Source organism: Thunnus thynnus, chromosome 5, assembly GCF_963924715.1.
Source record: "Thunnus thynnus chromosome 5, fThuThy2.1, whole genome shotgun sequence".
Classification (NCBI taxonomy): Eukaryota; Metazoa; Chordata; class Actinopteri; order Scombriformes; family Scombridae; genus Thunnus; species Thunnus thynnus.
Genome location: NC_089521.1, coordinates 6,126,423 through 6,146,495, shown reverse-complemented (window position 1 = coordinate 6,146,495; position 20,073 = coordinate 6,126,423). Strand labels below are relative to the sequence as shown.

The window sequence follows — 20,073 nt, the reverse complement described above, 5'->3', positions numbered from 1 at the left end:
CCCAGAAGACTTGATGTAGATATGTGTGTGTGTGTGTCTGTGTGTGTGTGTGTGTGCATGCAGAAATGTGTTTTTTAAGAGGCTTAAGAGGCTGACTAAATGAATGGACCAATTTGCCTTTACTCTGCAATCATGGGAGTTTGTATGGGATTTAGGGTATCAGAGAAGAGTAAAGGAGAGCAGACATGTAATCAGAATTTTCTAATTTTGTCTCTGCTCTACTCTTCCCCTGTGTCCCATTCCCTGTTCTCTCATTGCATTTTCTATCTCTTCGCTCTCCCTCTGCTCATATTCTCTTCCTCCTCCTCTCTGCATATCTCTTACCTCTGCTATTCTTTATCCTCTTACATTTCACCTCTAGTATTAACATCATCTGACTGTAATAATGATTCTGTTTGTTGTTGTTGTTATATTCTTTTATGTTAAGGTTGATTTATCTTATTTTCCATCAGGTTTCATCACCTGTTTTCAGCTGCAGGTGAATACTTGGAGAGGGCACCCAGGTTGCCACGGGAACCAGAACTGCCTTAACCAATGGGGTGTGCTGCCTGATGTCCGACAACAGCTTGTCAAAACCGTAAACATTCAGCGCCTCAACCACCAAGGAGGAGATGTAGACAGTTTTACTGCTGGCCACGTAGTAACCCAGCGTCACGTTGTTGGGGCCGCAGTCATCACGCTCCACCTGTGACAGAGAGAGACACAGAGAGGGGAAGAATTCAAGATGTGAGCTTTTTTCACTACATTTATTTCAACAAAAGCTGTGCACATATATCCTAAAAACATGGTGATGTTTGTATATCTAGAGGATTTGTGTTCTTATTTCAAAGCACATACACTGCAAAGAACCAGACAAACAATATATGAGAAGAAATCAGTGCTACTGATTCATTCTACTGGATATGAGGTGTACAGCATCCTTTTCTACAGCATGTTGTACTTGAGCTATGTTGCCTGATATCAGACAGAAAATGTCAACTCGTTACGCTCATAACAGAAAGGTAACACTCATTACATTTCCTGAATCAGTCAACTCGGTGGAGTAGGAGGATTCAAAGGTCTGGACTCAGGCAGTGAGCTATGGGTTTAGAATACAAATGCATCAGACTGTGAATATTTATAATCCTTGCTTCTTTTTTTTTTTTTTTTTTTTTTTAAGCCAAATCTGCCTCGAGGGCATATTTTAGCTTTAGCCTTCAACAGTCATAAATCTGACTAACTGTGTCCTGGAAAAACACATACAGACAACAATTGGTGGTGAGTCAAAGCTTATATTTCTGGAACTATACTCCGCCCACCTTCCTCTACCCTCTACCTTTAACCACACTGAGCAGCTGTGGCTGTTTCCTCTCTCCTCATCCTCTCTTCTCCTCTCCTCTGCGAAAAAAAAAATCAAACAACACTCGCCCTGATTTTAAAATTACACATAGCTGCCACCTTTATTCGAGCCACTTCCCATTGCCAGCACTTGCCAAAGCTTTAGCCCCAGTTTCTCAAGCAGCCCTTTGGTTTTAATTACATTCAGGGACACATTCTTTTATTCCAACAGCCCACCTTTGGGTTTTGCATTTCATTAGGAAATCTTTCATTTTATGTTTTTACTCAAATGGAATGAGCATGGAATTAAATTCGAGCTCTTTCCTTTAGTTTTTATATGCTGCTGCCATATTCCTGACTGCAAAGGATTTCATGTCCTCATGTCCTCCTACACCAATAGCTCATAGGGTGGCCCTTTAGAAACTGAAGTACTTCATTTCATATATCACTGAAAATGAGCTCAGTCCTATGATGCAATCCTCCAACCATCAAAAATGTGGTGTTTTCCATAGTGAGACAACGAATAAATGGTTTACAACACAATGTAATGTAGCTGTAAGCAGATATAGGGAACCTTTTCAAGTGCTTATTGATGTCTTTGTAAGCAACTTCAACTCCAAATGCATTTAAAACAACTATTAAGAAGATTATATATGATGTATGAGGATATACAGTATGGAGATAGATGATTATATATACAGACGGGTGACAAATTATAAGAAAAACCGGCACAGGTCTGAATGCTTGACCCCTACAGTGAGGGGATCTGGTGGCTCTGTTATGCTTTGGGGGCATTTTGCTGGCATGGTTTGGGTCCACTTGTCTCCTTAGAGGGAAGGGTCACTGCAAATCAATACAAAGTTGTTCTGAGTGATCACCTTTATTCTATGATGAAACATTTCTATCCTGATGGGAGTGATCTCTTCCAGGATGATAATGCCCCAATTCACAGGGCACGAGGGGTCACTGAATGGTTTGATGAGTATGAAAATCATGTGAATCATATGTTATGACCTTCACCGTCACTAGATCACAAACCAGCTGAACACCTATGGCAGATTTTGGACCGACATGTTAGACAGCGCTCTCCACCACCATCATCAAAACACCAAAAGAGGGAATATCTTTTTGAAGAATCATCCCTTCAGAAGAGTTCAGAGACTGTAGAATCAATGCCAAGGCTGAGGAACACATTCTTCAATGGTGTTCCCACAGCATAACAGAGCCACCAGATCCCCTCTCTGTAGGGGCCAAGCATTCAGACCTGTACCGGTTTTTCCTTTCATTTGTCACCCGTGTGTATGATTACAACTCTTTTGTGTTCTTAAACTTTCAAACAAATTTTACCAGTCATGAATTCTTCACAGGAGGAGTGGAAATTGTTGAGAAATAAATTAATAAACACTTAAAATGTGTTTTCATCTGATAACAGCTACATTATAATGAGTTATAAATAAAGTATTAATTGTTTATATACTGCCTATAAATGCTTACAATAAAGCATTAACCCATTTTGAATTCCTCATACACTCTGGAGAAGCTGCAAGGTTGACTTATTCCACTTTTGTCTGCTTACTTGAAAAACATTGTGTCTAATAAGGCCAACCAGACCTTACATTCCCCTCTGCTGTCAATTCTTTCTCCTTGGCAACATTTTATAGCAGCAAAAATGGCCAATTTAGCAAGCAATTATGGTTAAATGTTTTGTTCAATGATGCAACACATTAAATGCTGATGCATGCTAATTTCATGCTGTTTGACAAACCCTGTCCTGCTGCAGCCAATATTTGTCTATCAACAATCCCTCAAAACACTGTCGACATATCATAGCTTTTAAGCTCTGCCCAATTTTATACCTTGTTTTTGCCGCTGCTGTCTCTCAACAGACTGATCCACATTGCCAAATAATAGTCCACGTTATCTGATGGAGAGGGAACTGAGCAGTGTGTGTGCTTGTGTGTGTGTGTGTGTGTGTGTGTGTGTGTGTGGCAGGGGTAGATGAAAGTGGACTGGAGCTTAGAGACACTGAGTCACTCCCAGTGCAGGCTCACAAACAACTGGATAAAAATAGAAAAAGCAGGCAGATGAAGACTGAAGACAGACAGACAGCGAGATGAAGAGAGGCAGGTGGACAGACAGACAGACAGGCAGGCAGGCAGGCACGACAGGCAGACCAACAGACAGGTTGGCAGATAATCAATCGACTTAAAACGAGGCGGCGATCAGATAGAGGAGATGGAGAGAGGGGGCAATACTAAAAAAGTAAATATTGATAAACACAGAGGAAGAGGGAGAGAGAGATCATTCGAGATAGAGAGGACAGACAGAGAAGATGAAGAGGAAATAGAAATAGACACAGCGGTTGGAAAGGAACATACTGTAAGAGGTTGGACAAATCAAAACAAAGGCAACACACAAAGAGCAGCAGAATAGAAAGATCACCTGACTGCACTGCTATGATGGTGGAAAAAATAATAGAAATAGATATAATTTATTCTGAATTTATTTGCCATTACCTTGAGTGAGTGTGTGTGTGTGTTTGTGAGAGAGAGAGAGAGAGAGAGAGAGAGAGAGAGAGAGAGAGAGAGAGAGAGAGAGTATGTGTGTGTGCGTAATAACCTCTCCAAGCAAACACTAACTATTCAACAGGTCATTTCTATTCAGACTCTAACACTGTTCTGCATTAGTCACCTCTCTGTCTCTAGCACCATTCAGATGAGTCCTTGTGAGGTGAATGAGCAGGAGGAGAAGATGATGAATACTGTAGATTATTGTAAAATGATGACACACTCAAAAAAAATAGGATATCTCAGCAGACGCAAAGAGCCGGCACTGTGGCAAAATTGCAATGTAAAGATTAGATTTTTATCACATTAGCATTGGAAAGAAAATAACTTTTACCCGGTGTAATGAAGCAGGTGCACACTTGTGGTCATCTAATTTACATCAAGAGCATAATAGACCTGTTGGAGTTGGTGCTGAGTATACTGAATGCAAATATGAAATGGGTATATCATAAGCAAAGCAAACGAATGCTCTGAAAACCATTTAACACTGTAAATATTCTGTGATACACTCTTTTATTTATAATGAGACAACTTTGTACTTACATACAAAATTCAATTAACTTTTTATGAGCCCCTGACCTGTGTTCACATTCACTCGCCAATGACCTGCATTTACTACCTACTGAGCTGCGTTTACTTGCTGTGTTTACTGACCTATGTCCTTTATTTACTAGCCAGTGACCTGTGTTTACTAGCCACTGATATGTGTTTACCAGCCACTGACTTGCATTTATTGGCCACTGAGCTGTGTTTATTAGCTAACTGTGTTCACTAACTGGCTTGTGCTTACTAGCTGCTCATATAAATTTAGCAGCCACTTACCTGTGTTTACTAGCCACTAGCTTATGTGTACTAGCCTTTGACCAGTGCTTATTAGCCACTGACCTATTTTACTAGCCTTTGTTTACTAGCTCCTGACCTGGGACTACAAGCCACTAATCTGTGTTTACTTGCCACTGATTCATGTTTAGTAGCCACTGATCTGCATTTACTGATCATGGAGGTGTGTATACTAGGTGCTGACTTGTAACTGAACCTGTAAGACAGACTGACCTGTGCATAGGCAGTGGAGTCATTCAGGGCTCTCTGCAGAGCGTGGCTCAGTCCTTTGGAGAGATTCTGTTTCAGAATTAAGTCCAAACGGTTCCTGCGCAGCTCAATGGACAAAACTAAGAAGAAAGAAATGTTAAAAATCAGAGCTCAGTAACTGTGCACAAGTGTGTGTTCATGCAATCTGCAACAAGACTCTGTATCCTTGCTTGTACCATGGATTTAAACTCAATTTAACCACACCTTTAGCCTAAATAAATAAAAAATAATACCACACTTTATAGATCCCCTCGAGCACCATGGAGCTGGAAAGGATTTAACATCTTGCTCACGGACATTTACTTCAACAGGGTGCACATGTGGTCACAAAAACTTGGCCTCTGTTTAATGTCTTGGCTAGCATGAAAACCTGCTGCCAACCCCAGGAAAGATGGAATGAAGGGCTACGGTCTCCAGTTTCTTATTAATCTAAATGCTTATGCTCCAGGAAAAGCTGTTTTAATTAATTTGTGTGCATGTAATTACATCTTGTAGCATAATAGGTACATTGTGTCCAAACTTCTGAAATGGCACTGAGCATGTATTCATTATGATATAATAATATCATTTTTCCAGGAGAATGGCTAAAACCAGGCTGTACATAATGTCGAGTATGTTTTGGGTAATTTGATAAGGGACTGAAGTAACAGTAAAGTGTCTTTTTGGAGAATTCCCTAATGATTTAACTATTCATCACTCTGTTTTTCCCATTTTGATAGTTTATGTGCAATTCATATCTACAATGATTCCAATGTGAATAATTGTGAGCAATGCATTATCATTAGCGTGACTGTGAATATGTTTAACTTCACACAAGTAATTTCCTGGACTTTTCTTACTAAAATTAATCCAAAAGATGGGCTTTTTACCTGTTCTGACCCAGTACTTCTTGGTGACATTGCATGGTAGAGGACCCTCCTCTGTGCTGGTGCTGGTTGGAGGTTCTGTGGTTGTAGTAGGAGGAGGCGTGGTTTGGACCAGAACAAACAGAGTAGTGGCAGGTACCTTGGTTGTTGTTGTTGTGGTGGTAGTGGTAGTAGTAGTGGCAGCAGTAGTAGTTGCAGGTGTAGTAGTGATAGTAGTGGTTGGAGGAGTAGTAGTAGTTGTAGTTGATGGGACAGTGGTAGTGGTAGTGGTGGTCGTGGTGGGTGTTGTAGTAGTGGTGGTTGTAGGCTGAGTTGTAGCTGCTGTGGTCAGTCCAAGGCTTGTCATTTGCTGCGGGGTTGTAGAAGTGGTGGTATTTAGTGGAACTGTCACAGAACTCCCAGAGGTCATCACCTGCGTCGTCATCTCAGAGGTGGTCACAGTAAGATTGGTCGTTGAGGGCTTCGTCGTTGTTACTGTCGTCAGCTGAAGGCTGTTGTTGGTCACAGTGTCCTGGCTTGTGGTTCGTGAAGCCATGGTGGATCCCAGTGGTGTAGGTGAACTTACCGTGGTGGATAACGGCAAAGTGTGCATTGAGGTGGTGGTGGGTGACAGAGATGTGTTTATGGTGGTTGCTGAAGTGGTCGTGTGCCGTGAGATGTTTCTGGTGCGCACGGGCACAGTGGTGTTCCATTGGTGGGTGGAGAAAGGGCTGGTGACGTTGGCAGGAAGTGTGACGTCGTGGTCGCCCACTGTGGATAGGAGTGACTCAGGGACAGTAGGAAGATCCCAGGCTGGCAGGCTGCTCACAGAGTCCTCTGTAGATAAGAAAACATTTGGAAATCAAAAATATTGAAGAATAAGTCTAGTTATATTTCATATTTTATATCTTATAGTCAACAAATCTCATAAAAAGACTAAAACCAACAATCTGATGATACTCCAAAGACTGATATCCTATTCCTCTGTGCCATAGAGCTCCACTGTTGTCCAAAAACCACTAAAAATACATCAAAAAGCCACACTGTTGCACTGGGTGGCATGTTTCTTCATTACAATGAACACAGGCACTGTAGTTTATTTTGAGTCAATCACACATACAGCATCCTGCTGCCATAAATACTCACTAGAGCACCAAACTGTATTGATATGTGCCTGAAAATAGTCCCCACAAATGCACTACTCCTGTTTGAGTAATGAATGCATAAAACTACAGTGCCCAGTAGTTTTAGGAAATTATTTACCGGTTTTATAAAATGAAAGTACATACTTGCAACCTGTTTTCAAGACTAAGGTCTTCAGAAGGAAAGAATGGGCTTCAACAATGAGGATTGTAAAATGGCAATAAGTTGCATTTCCTGAAACCAATGAACCTCTTCACCCTGTTACCATCTACTACTGGCTTTGACGTGGATCTAAGAAATTCAATTGCAATACACCCAAAATGCCTTGAAAATCCATTCACCCATTTAATCTCCACCTGGACATCGATGCATTTGGACACTTAACAACAACGTGTGAAGCAATGCATCTTAAACCCACTTACAGCAACAACTCAAAGGGATCAGAGCATGAAGACAAACATATAAATGACGCATTTGGCAGACAAGGAAGCAGGATAATAACAAACTTGTCAAGACTGAATTGTCTGGTTTCTCACGGTTGAGGAACAAAAAAGATGAGGAGGTTACTGAAAGGGATGAAGTGTGCAGCGGTTTCAATTTTGCATAGGAAATTCAAATCCAATTTCACTGTGTACACCAGGGAGGGATTTTAATGTCAGAGGTACATTTAATCCATCTACATTATCTCTAGACAAAATGCTGACGATGAGAGGTGTAGAGGAGGCTGGAATGAATAAGAGGGATGCAATCAATCCTTTCAGACTGAGAAGGATCCAGATTCTTTTTTTTGTCTGTTCTTCACATCAGCCAATAAGGACATGTTCTATTGTGACTGTGATTCAGTGTGATAGAGGATATTGTGCAATGGATATTAGCTTTTGTTCATTCTTGTGTAGGAAGCAACAAGAACGTGGAGGAAATACCTTGTTATTGATGTCATTGTTATCATGATGATGGTGATGATGTAACAAAAAGTGGGAAGGCAAGGAGGCGGTAGAGGGAGACTCTTGTGAGACCAGTTAGATCCGCAAGGTGAGGGTTAGCAGAGCTAGCACTATTGCTAGCTAGCTACTTTGCTAGCTTGTTTATTACCTGCTAATACAACGTTATCTTATACTACACTTTAATTCTGACTTTAGTAGGAAATGATTATTTAAAGTGGTGTTTGTTGTCTTGTTACTACAATAGCAGTGAACGTCATTGTGATCTCTCAGATATTCTGCAGAGCTGATGGAAGTCTCACTAAGTAACTGACCCGCACATTTAAGAAAATCATGCTAATAGAACCGTAATGCAGATATCGAAAACACTTTCTATTGAAGGGATCTTTATTAAAGTTATGTTAATAACTATTAAGTAATAAATACTACGTTTTTTTCTCTCATAATCAATATTTTTACTTTTTTTTTCAGTAATTACATTGGAATCACAGTGAAGGTTCTGCTTTGTTAAAACTAAACAGAGGTGAAAGAATAAAGTGACGCAGCATGTTGATTAACTATTTACTTTTGTTTAATAGGCGGCACAGTGGTGCAGTGATTAGCACTGTCACGTCACAGCAAGAGGGTTCTGAGTTCAAACCCACCGGCCAGTTTGCATGTTCTCTCTGTGCCTGCGTGGGTTCTCCAGGTAATCCAGTTCCTCCCACAGACCAAAAACATGCAGTTTATGTTAATTGGTGACTCTACACTGCCTGTGGGTGTGAATGCTTGTCTGTCTCTATACTATATGTTAGCCCTGTGTGACTACCCCACTTCTTGCCCAATGTCAGCTGAGATTGGCTCCAGCTCCCCCAACCCTCTAGAGGATAAGCAGTAAAAGAAAATGATTGTTGATTAACTGCATTTTTCCATAAAAGACAACAGTTGTGTTATGTGCTTCTTCACTAATTTCTTACAAGATAAGTTAACAAGCTAGTGAGGCTACTGCTCAGACAGTCTCTGTCACGTGACCTTTGCCTTGCAGGTCAGAGCAGTCCCTTGAGAGTCTTCTAGGCAGTAGGAGGAGACACGACATGATGGTGAAGATGATGAGGGAGGGAAAGATGACGATGATGATGAGGATGGCAATATGTTAAAGGTGATTACAAAATGATGATAATGGTGATGGGGATGATGAAGATGATGGCTAAATAGCTGGCCATGATGATATCAATGCTGAAAATTATACAGTAACAACAATGGTTAATAATGGTGACGGAAAAAAAATATGATATCAGATCCCACTGAGTGTAGGTGCACAAGAGGTTCTAGTTGTCCATGTTCTCATTTTAGAATCTATAATTGACAAAGCTGTGTAAAAGAAATTGAAACTTTGACCACATAAACAAAAATTCCAAATAAAATAAAAACAAAACAAGCCAATTCCACTGTAAAAAGTTGGAATATATTTACATGATAGAACTCTTACAACCCTGTACCGTACCCAAACTGGAGTTGCTGCTGCTGTTGGACGAGTTACTGCTACCATCAGCCATAGAGATGGTGTCTGAACTTGCTGCCTTACTGTCTCTGTTAGTTGCTGGGGAAGAGGGGGAAGAGGAGGAAGAGGAGGAGGAAGGCAAAGAGGATGCTTTTATCGTAGAGGAAGAGGACGAAGAGGAGGAGGCCTTGGATGACGATGAGGAGATTTTGGTCCAAGCAGCTTTAGACAGCAGTCCTAAAGGTTTTCCCACTGCTGGTGCCTGCAGTTCAGTGGTCTCTGCCAGCATGGTGAGGACTGATGAGAAGGCTGCCTGCTCTCTCTGGCCCTCTCCACGCGTCTGCAGCCTCTGCCGCCCCAGCCAGGCAGCTGAGTCCCTGGGCATGCTTGGCTGGTCTTCTCCTTCTGCGTCCACCGGCCTCCATTCAGCCCCAACTCCAGCCCAGGCGCCGGTTCCAGTCATAATCCCTGTCTCGGCAAAGACTTTGCCACCTGCTCCGGCACGCACTCCTGCTTCTGTTTCAGTCCAAACTGCTGTTCTGGCCTCAGCAAACACTTTGCCCTCAGGCCAAGCTCGGGGTCCAGCTCCAGGACTGGCGTCAGTCCCATCCATCGCATCTTTGTCTTTAGCCCCAGTTCTGTCTCCAGTCCCTGGGGTGGCTGAAAGGTTGGAGGGCACTGTGGGGTCCAGAGGCAAGACAGCCTGCCTGAGTGACTCATGATGACCTCCCTCAGCTGTAGGAAACAGAGAGACAGAAGGACAAAGGAGGCATGAGGGAGAGGGAGATGGAGAAAAAGCATAAATAGTGTTTAATTAGGAGGTCTGGGTAGCAGCAGGATGGTGAGCTGTCTGACTCCCACTGGCCTGACAATGACTTCTGTTTCAGTTCTTTAGTAACTCGTATATCATCTGCCCTTCCATACCCTCAAACACACACACACACACACACACATGCACACACACAGCTGGAGTCCTCAAATCATTAGTCCTCATAATGCCACTGCAACTGTCCAACTCCCAGGAGATTTAAAACTGCTCTGCTCACACTCACACACACACACACACGCAAACACACACACACTCATCATGAGAGGATACACACTTCTCTATTGCTCTCTGGCAAATACACACATGCATATTCTTTCTCTTTCTCTCCTCTGTCTCACACACATTTATCCAAAGGGATTAAAATAGAAAAAAACCCTCTAAAACTGCGACTGTGGAAAAATAGTAATAATGTCTAAAGTAGGTCACTTATGTTTTTAGAGGATAAAGCATAGGGAATTAATTTAGATGTTCCAGAGTGCATAAATTAGGACACACACACATACACACACACCCTAATCAGCTGTGATTTCACAGATACTAATCTGATCTGTTAGGTTAGCCATGCTAGCCCATGGATTTATTATTCCTAGAACATACACAACCACTCAGGCTGTGGAAATGCATCAAATACGGCTCATGGCTCAGACCAGCACTAATGAGACTGAAATATATTTCCCGAGCAAAGTTTAGTGTGAGTTACAGTATTTGTAAGTAATGACTGTTTTGTAGAGTCATTTGTCATTTTTCAAAATTTGACACTAAATGATTCAGATACATGGAAATGGAAGAGCAAAGAAAGCATCCAGTCAAAGCATTTAGCATCAGCGTTTATCTCCATTCTGTGAACTGTCTTCATCTCCTCCGTAGCCTCAACAAAGCCTGAAGGTTTGGCAGACTGAGGCGATTATCCTGCCTAATACATTCAGTCTCAAAGGCACCTTGCCGTAGTGGAATTTGTAAGATGAGGAAAAAAACAGGGCCGACTGGCTCACTGGCCGCCTTGCTGGGTGACAGTAAAGTAGAAAGGTTTGGTTTTGGCATCACTCCAGCAGGCGGATGTTGAAGTTCTTCTGTTCTCCATGTAAGAGGGAAGCAAATGTTGGACAGAGTGGCTTGTTGTTATTTAAGCACACACACTGAAGCACTCATTTCAGCCTGCAAATGCATTGAGTGTGCATGTGTGTCGCACACTTCCCACGCTCCCCATGTCTCTGAGGAGGGTTGGTTAATTAAAAGACAGTGATTCCGAGCAAGAGAGGCTTTACAGAACCAGCTCTGGGCTTAGCTGCTGTATATCCTCCGGACACCTGCTATAAAGCATTTCAACCACCCCACTATTAACTACCACCACTGAGCAATCTGTTCCTTATTATAGGATGTCATATCATAAATGTCATTAAAAGAGGAAATTAATCCATTGACAATTTACATTTCAGCCTTTTCACAGTCTGTGTTGCGTGTTAGTGCCTGCCTCAAGAGCTTCATTAGTCATTTTGAGAGAGCAGAAAACCACAAAGCTAGAAATGGCAGGGGTGATTAACTTGGGCACCACAAGGAGAGTAACATGCTCGTTAAGCTTAACTGAGAATTCATCTTTCTTTTTGCTGCAGTTCATATCCCAACTGAAGCACTACAGTTCTTCAGCATGTAGTCTCTTTGCTTTGATGTGATGTGAAAGGGGATAAATGCTGATAGCAAGCTCCGCCTGAAGGCAAAGATTCCTGTTGACGTGAATTGAAATAATTTTCGAAAAATATATACAGTATTTTTAAAGGACTGTTTGGTGTGCTACAGTAGAATGCTGAAGTACTTCCTAAAACTGTAGACACTGTGGACCTCTCACCCACAGAAAAAGACACCTGCTTACACAGCCAACAGCATATACCAACTTCAAAAGCCCTTCAATGAAAGAACTGTTGCAAAGCAATCACCTACCAACACTCAACACTGCTATTTGGTTTCACATTAGTATGGTTACTATGTGTAGAGTTTGAGTATTTCCAATTGACACCACAACTGGGCGAGTGGTGGTATCAAAAAAGACTAATGTGCAGCAGAGCTTGCAAATTGAAGCAAACATATGTCAACAAAGTTTTAAGTTGAGCTGCTATAGTGACTCTAAAAGTGGTTTCAAAGTGCTAGAATCTAGCACTAGGTTAGGTTAGGTTTAAGAAACACACTTTAGCTCTCAATCAGAGGTATGACCAAATGAATGAGTTTGCTGTTCTATTACAATGAACAGTGACAGAACTGAAGGACTGGACATTGAGACTGTGACAGACCAATTTTCAGTTAATCACAAAACAGACACACATCAAAGAACACATTTCTTTCAATTGATTACTTAGTGACTGTTATCTGTCAGCAACAGAAACTTAGTAACAGTTGCTTGTCCTAAACATGTGTTATTAGAGTGTTTGTGTGTGGTACCTGCTCCTTATTGCCATTCACTTGGAAGGAAAATGGTATCATGTTGAGAGCCTAAAATATTGTGTTGTGCTTTATAATGCATTTGATTGACAGATCGCTAAATCATTTGCATGCATATAATGTTTGAGATTTTGACCATCCTTTTCTTATCTGCCTCCATTACTTTTCTAACCCATACCCTAATAACAATCAATATTTGCTAGTAGGAAAAATATATCTGGCTTCATCATGGGAATTTGTTTTTTGTTTTTTTTAAAGCAGCACGTCTGTGGATGGCTACCAGAAATGTGTTTGTTTGAATGAACAAATGGATGGATGAATGGATGGGTGGAGGGATGAATGAAGGGATCAATGGATGGTGGGATGGATGACAGGACAGTACCATATGCATGACTGTTAGTGGTGTTTTGAGTGTTTTCTCTTCCAACAGTTAGCCACCTGGTCTGACTGAGAACATATGTGACTCTACCATCAGACCTCTGACAAAACACTTGGAGTGAAGAACCTCCACTGAGAACAAATATGGACAGGATGGATGGATGGATGGATAGATGGATGGATGGATGGATGGATGGATGGATGGTAGAACAGAAAGTGTGGATTAAAGATGGATAAATGTGGATCAGAGCAGACCTGACCTGCTTTATCTATTTGGACAAAACACACAGGACATTTTTTGCCTATTTCCATGTGAGAACATTCAGCTTATGGCAGATTATGAGAATCATCACATGGAAATGGTGCACAAAGCGCTACTGGCCATTTAGAAGGCTTTAGACTAGTGTCATGTTATGTATTGACCATAGAGCCTTGCCAGCTGGCACCGTGTCCACTGATGCCCTGCTGAATCTCTGTAGATGCCAACACAACCCTGTAAAGCTTTGCCAGGTCACTACAAGCTTTCTGACCATTCAGATTAGCTGTTCCCAGGTGCGTGTGATAGTATAATGGTAAATGTCTATGGTCTATGGCCATGGCTTTGCCCTCCTTAGTGCTGAGTTGTGTACTTGGGGCTTTGGGCCAAGCAGAGATGATCCATTCTGCCCCCCTGACTGTGAGCAGGACAGGTGGTTAGGAAGTGTGAGAGTGGTACTCAGCCAACTGGTCCTCAGCTCAGTGAAGCTCAGAGAGAAAAGTGAGGAGGGGGAGTCTAGTTAGCCGAATATGACAACTAGCCAACTGGTGGCAGGTTTTAATTAATGTAATGATTAAAGCCAGATAAAAAATAATACATGTCTTAATCTCCATCTAAGAGTTGCACTTGGCAAGATTTTTCTATAAGACCACACCAGACTCACTGGGCTAATTTACAGAATTGGGCTGCAGTACAGGCTGCCACATGATCCACAGTAATGAAGACATTGTAGCTTTACCTCATTAGTCTGAGCAAAACAGTGGTGTTAGTTGTTGTCACTGGCAGAAATTCTCACACAAAGTACAGAAAGCGATTAAACAAATTAGCACAATGCACTGAAAGCTGGACTCGCTAACAATAACTGAACCTTCTGCAAAACATTTTTTCACCAAATGTAGGCTATGTACAGGATGGTGGCATCATATGACCAGATTCAGCAGTAATGAATGCATCAAAGTTTCTTAAATTCAGTTAGCTCTCATCACCAGAGCTACACACCTTTGTACACTGGCAGCTGCAAATGGCAGCAGGGAGAAACTGATTGATATGAAATTACAACTTCAGTATCAAATTTTAATGTGAGTAACAGCAGTTATGTGCACACAGCACACTCCTGTTTACTAATCTGTACAATAGTGAATGCTGCTTTGTAGATTACAGTTTCACATTTCTCTCTCACAGTTGACTTTGGTACCCCCAAAATTTAATTTGCAAGTGATTTTAGAATTAATCTAGGATCTAGGAATGGCAGTGTTGGTTAGTTGGTCCAGACTAAAATATTTTGATAAATATTGGATGGATTGCCATAAAACATGTACATGTGTACATGTATTCAAAGTCCCCAGAGGATGAATCCTAATGATGTTGGAGGTCTCTTGACATTTCATTTGACATACCATCAGCTTATTGAGTTGCTATTGTTGCACAACCACATGTCATGGTTTGAGTCTGATATTCACTGTTTTTTTCTAGCTTTGGTTTGGTGCACCGGCTCCTCAGAAAAATATATGTGTGTTTAGTTACTGACATTCTTCACCAGACATGTTAACATTTACATTTTAAACTGGGCACTCAAGATACACTTGTCTTAGCTTGTTTGCTTGACACTGCTGCCTATATGGTTTAATGTAGAAGGCTTATGAGACCGACTCAGACTGAACAATACAGTAAATATGTAATACCCAAAATCTGCTAAAAGAGTAAAGAGGGGACTAAAAGCTGAATAGAACTGCATAGTTGGGTGTTATTGCTGAGTTAGGCCACCACCACAAGAAACCTTTAAACTTCGACTTATTGGCAATATAAATTATTTTAAAAAACAGGTATTATAAGCTGATAAACAGGTATATTTTTATATAAATTTCATGTGTTCAAGTTCTTTTGTTGGCGCAAGCTTAGAGGTAAGATAATTCCTGAGAGGTTATTTATACCGAGTCAAGTTCTATATTTTGAGCAGAAAGTAAATGCCGTACCATCAAACCATGTGTTCACGTTCAGTGAGGAGGAGAGTGAGTCGTTTGAGGATGAGGAAATACAATTCTTATTGTTTAAATGAGAGATTTGCTTTAAATGAAGCCTTTGTGGTTAGAGTGGGAGTGCTGGTAGCAAGTCAAAGCATTGATATACTCGATGTGGCATGAGACTCAGTGGGAGTAAGGATGGTCTCAAGCCAGTAGATTTTATCCAACAGACTGAGGCCGTCCAACAGGATGGACATGTTACCATTTCCTGGAACTATTCAGGGCACCCATCTGTCTGTGTGGAGGCGAAAACAGGAGACTATTTGGATGGATTGTCCAATGGATGGATGGTCAGGTAGAAATATAGATGGATGATAATGGAAGGACACAAACCAACGTCATGTCTACACTGACAACAAAAATACATAGTGAAATTTTTTATCTTAATCGTCCATGATTCAGTCTTTATTCAGACACCTGTGAGTTGACATGTTTGCCAACAGATTAGTATAACCAGGGCTGTTGCTTTGACAGGATCACAAAATATCAGTCAGAAACCAAAACTAGGTAGTGTAGCAGCAATCCAGAAATGTTTGTTATTCTCTGGGAACGCTAATATTGAGTAGAGTTTGGGAAAGTGTGCCATTTTTTTCTCAGTCATACTCAGAAGAGCTGCCAAAGTGCGAGAAAAACGACACAACTGATTGTAACCAATTATCATATCAAATGAACTGTGAATGTAAAGAGGAAGTGCATTTTTCACGTTTAATTTGTAAAATATATTTTTTCAAGATGAGACTTTTTTTTCCAGAACTTTTTTTTCTCACTTATTAGTCTTCAAAGCCAATAAGCCAAAGCGTGGGAACTACCATTCCTCATCACAGCCAATTGACTCAATTTACACACATAGTGGAATGATGGCTAATAACTAATGGTGAAGCACCTTGGTTTTCAAACGTTGCATCATCAACTCATCTGAAAGACACACACACACACACACACACACACACACACACACACACACACACACACACACACACACACAGTAGATATACTGACAACAGACATGTTCAAGCAGAAACAACCACTTTGTCTTTCAGCTGGTACTGAACGGGTGAATCAGGTCCATCCAAATAAAAGTGTGGGAAATTTGTTTTTGATTTAGAATTTTAAAAAGGGATTTTCCGTAGTATCATATTTCATGGGAGAAAGTTCTTTGTGCAGTCTTTTAAAATGGTTCCCAAACATTTCTGTAACCATGACACCCCCTCATAGTGATTGCCCACCTGCACAACAAGCTTTTCAGCTAAATGGAAAAAAATTAACAAGCTAACAAAACAAGTAATACTGATGTAAAATATGAGACATATATGAACTAACATCAGTATTAGTTAGTTAGTAATTAGTAATATGAATTAGTATTAACAATGAACAAAAAGTAAGTGTGCTAATCTTAGTTGTGACATTGCAGCCTTATATACAACAAAGGGTTTTTACTTTAATACAGAAATTTGCTAATTTCATCTGTTTTGATATGTTTGAAAACATAATATAAAAAATGTAGTTCATGTAAATGAGCTTTGTTTTTTAGGTGGTGAAACATTAAAAATTGACATTACAGTAAAAGATGGAAATTAACATCTCGCCTTTTGCCCTTCCTTAAGGCACCCCGGGGTGCTGCATCACTCATTCTGGGAATCAATTTGGGTTTAATACATAATATAGTGCAGAACATTAATATTCCTACATTAAAATGTTACAAGGAGTTGAAGAGCCACAGGTGATGAAACACTCACATTCTTCTTGTTCATGACCTTAACTGAAGACACTACTTAGTATCCGATTTCAACTCATCACTCATCATCTTCTACTTGTGACTTGACAAGATTTCTCATATGATGGCACACAGGAGCTGCTATGAACCTGACATGGAGGTAATCTGGTGTTGCAAAGGAACTTGGGATTTGACTTGAAATATGAAAAATGCAAGACCGCCAGGAATGATCGTTGAAATATCCTATTCCAGTATTAGTTCATGTGCATACATTTTTCTACTTAATACTGTAAAGGAGAAAATGGTGTTTTTAAAAAGGATCCAGTTTAAAAGTTACAGAGTCATTTAATCCAGCAGTTCTGCAGCCATAATGAATATTTCACCCCTCTTAGCAGGCCATCAGCATACCGTATCTGAGATTTATTATATTTTTGGTTCTCTGCTTTGTGTGTGTGTGTGTGTGTGGGAGTGGGGCAGCACAAAGTAATAAAATGTCAATGCTGAAATGCCATTTTTCACAGCTGTTTAAGTTTTTTATTCTGGGTGTTTTGGATCAATTCAGACCTAAACATGGATGGATTGCTGTGTCAAGCCGAGGTTTTTCTCTATGCAGACTGTACCATCCTGAAAATTGTTAGAATGACAGAAAAAGTAAGGCAGAATTGCCCCATTTGTTTGCCTCTGTAGTTTCAGTTACTGTAACAATTTAAGAACCTGAGAGCTTTTTGAACCATCTGTCTTTAGTGTCTTTTTCACACTCATTGTAACGGGACTTTGATAGCTTGATATCCTTCAAATCAAAGAGATGGAGAAAAAAGAGAGAAGAGAAGAGAAGAGAAGAGAAGAGAAGAGAAGAGAAGAGAAGAGAAGAGAAGAGAAGAGAAGAGAAGAGAAGAGAAGAGAAGAGAAGAGAAGAGAAGAGAAGAGAAGAGGAGAGAAGAGTTGTATTATGCTAATCCTCAGAGATCTCGGCTTATACTGTCAAGACATCAACCTAATACTTCAAAACATAGAGCAACAAACTATGACATCCAAATTCCAGGCCAATCAGTAGAATAAAGGAAACAATGCAGAGAAGCAGACTGAATCTATTTGAGGTAACAGTAAATCCAACAGCCCCATTCAGCTTGACAACAGGGCTGCTTCTGCTGCTGGGTCTCCACAGCAACCGCTCCACAGAAATCTGATAAAGTCCAACCTATAGTCACATCAGTGCCCTGCATTTACACAGCTTATGATAAGAAGCAGCATTACACAGTGTTTTTAATGGCAGGATGAAAACGCATATGAGGGCTTAACACACTGTGGCAGCAGTTCAAAGATAAATGATAAATGGACCCATAAATTGTTTATTAATCTATGATAATACAATTATGATCAGTGGGGAATTATGAAGATTAGTCGACTCTATGAACAAGGCACACAACAGAGATGGAGCAAACACAAAAAAAAAACAGAAATGTCTGCTTTCATTTAAAATTATTTCTCCAGTCTGTCAAGAATACAGTTGTAAATGCTACACTGGAGCTATGGAGGACAGATTTTATCAGCGGGTCAGCAGATGACTGAGTGGGGATTTGAAAATAAAACTAATAAGAGTTATTGTCAGCTGTAGATCCTATTTAGACCTCAGCCAGTATGGCCTTCTGTCTGATGTGAGAGGCCAGTTGGCTCAGTAGGTTTGCCCACCTACTGAGCAACCTACATCAACCCTCCATGAGTTGTACAGTACAGCAAGCCATCATCACACAATGCATACTGTATGAAATTACACTTTTCCCTGCATGATTTTTTTTTATTGCCCCTGAGATCCGGCATACTGATTGAAAATGTATGTATTAAAATGCATTAGCTTTAATAGTAAGATTTCACAATTTTTCTGCCCTGAGATGTTGACTTAACGCAGATCCTTGATTGGATGAGTTGCACTGCTGCAGAGAGGGAGATGAACAATGTAATAAAACATATCACAATGCACTAAATCACTTCAATTCAAGACCTAGTGGATATGTGGGCTCAAAGATCAAACTACTATAGAGATTCAAATTTAAATTCACTACGTCAAAAATATGCCATATATCGACTCTGTTTATAACATCACGTGTTAGCACATGTTTTGATGTAGTCCTGACTCTGGAAAATCCATTTGACCCTGTGCATGCTGTAACAAACCCCAAAGGTCAAAAAGGGCTTAACATGAACACATCATACACAACAAAAAACTGCAAAGCATCTAATGGCAGTGATTGTGATGTGATGTGTTTGTTTGGTTCTATAAAGTCTCTTGACAAACATCTAAAGTGTACACTGCAGTGGTAACTACCTGGATCTAGACTGCAGGGTCACACAATGAATTTGGCAAACTATTAAAACAATTACTCAAGGACGCTTGATTTATCTTGACCGAACCAGAAGTTACACAGCAAAAAAAAGGAAAACCTTTTGAATTGTCTAAAGTTTCTGGTGCATACCGAAGTGCGAAGTGATATATGCATAAGCTCAGTTTCTTTGTTGCATGGCCCTATCTTCTCTCATACGGCACAATGTACTGCTGCTCCAACATATCAAGAAACTATCCAAAATATATTCAAATTTAACCACTGTTAGATTTCAATTATTTGTTAATCTATCCTAACAGATGAGCAAGTATAACAAGGCTGTGGGTGTTAAACTGCAGAAAGACACCTGTAAGTATCAGGATAGTAAGATGATATATTATGATAACAGAAAGAAAGGGGAAAATCGATGTGTTATTAACACAAAAATGCAGAGACACTTGACGAAATACAAACTGCAGTTCCAGTGATTTTGGTCTATTTAAGGCAGAGCAGAACTATTGATGGTCAACATAAACATAGGTGTCAAATAGCTAATGGTAGATTATTATTACACTGTATTCTAGAAATGTTGGAAAGTTGGCAGCAAAGTAATAATAATATCACTTTGAAGGCTGCTTGAGACTGCCAGGTGCCTTACAGGAAGCAAAATAATACAGGGCAGTCTGTTGGGATATCTCTTATTGCTTAGTTGGTTTCCATCTATTGCTTAGTTGGTTTCCATCTG

At 40.4% G+C, this 20,073-nt stretch overlaps 1 protein-coding gene across 4 annotated transcripts in view; it reads right to left on the bottom strand.

The window, feature by feature from the left end:
- Positions 1-20,073, bottom strand: part of kiaa1549la (KIAA1549-like a) — a 103,673-nt gene that overhangs the window by 54,743 nt on the left and 28,857 nt on the right. For all 4 annotated transcript variants that reach the window (XM_067588888.1, XM_067588889.1, XM_067588890.1 and 1 more), the window contains exons 2-5: positions 9,386-10,117; positions 5,843-6,655; positions 4,938-5,053; positions 463-685 (exon numbers count right to left, since the gene is read on the bottom strand). In XM_067588888.1, coding sequence (XP_067444989.1) covers positions 463-685; positions 4,938-5,053; positions 5,843-6,655; positions 9,386-10,117 — 1,884 coding nt within the window. The remainder of the gene's footprint in view (positions 1-462; positions 686-4,937; positions 5,054-5,842; positions 6,656-9,385; positions 10,118-20,073) is intronic.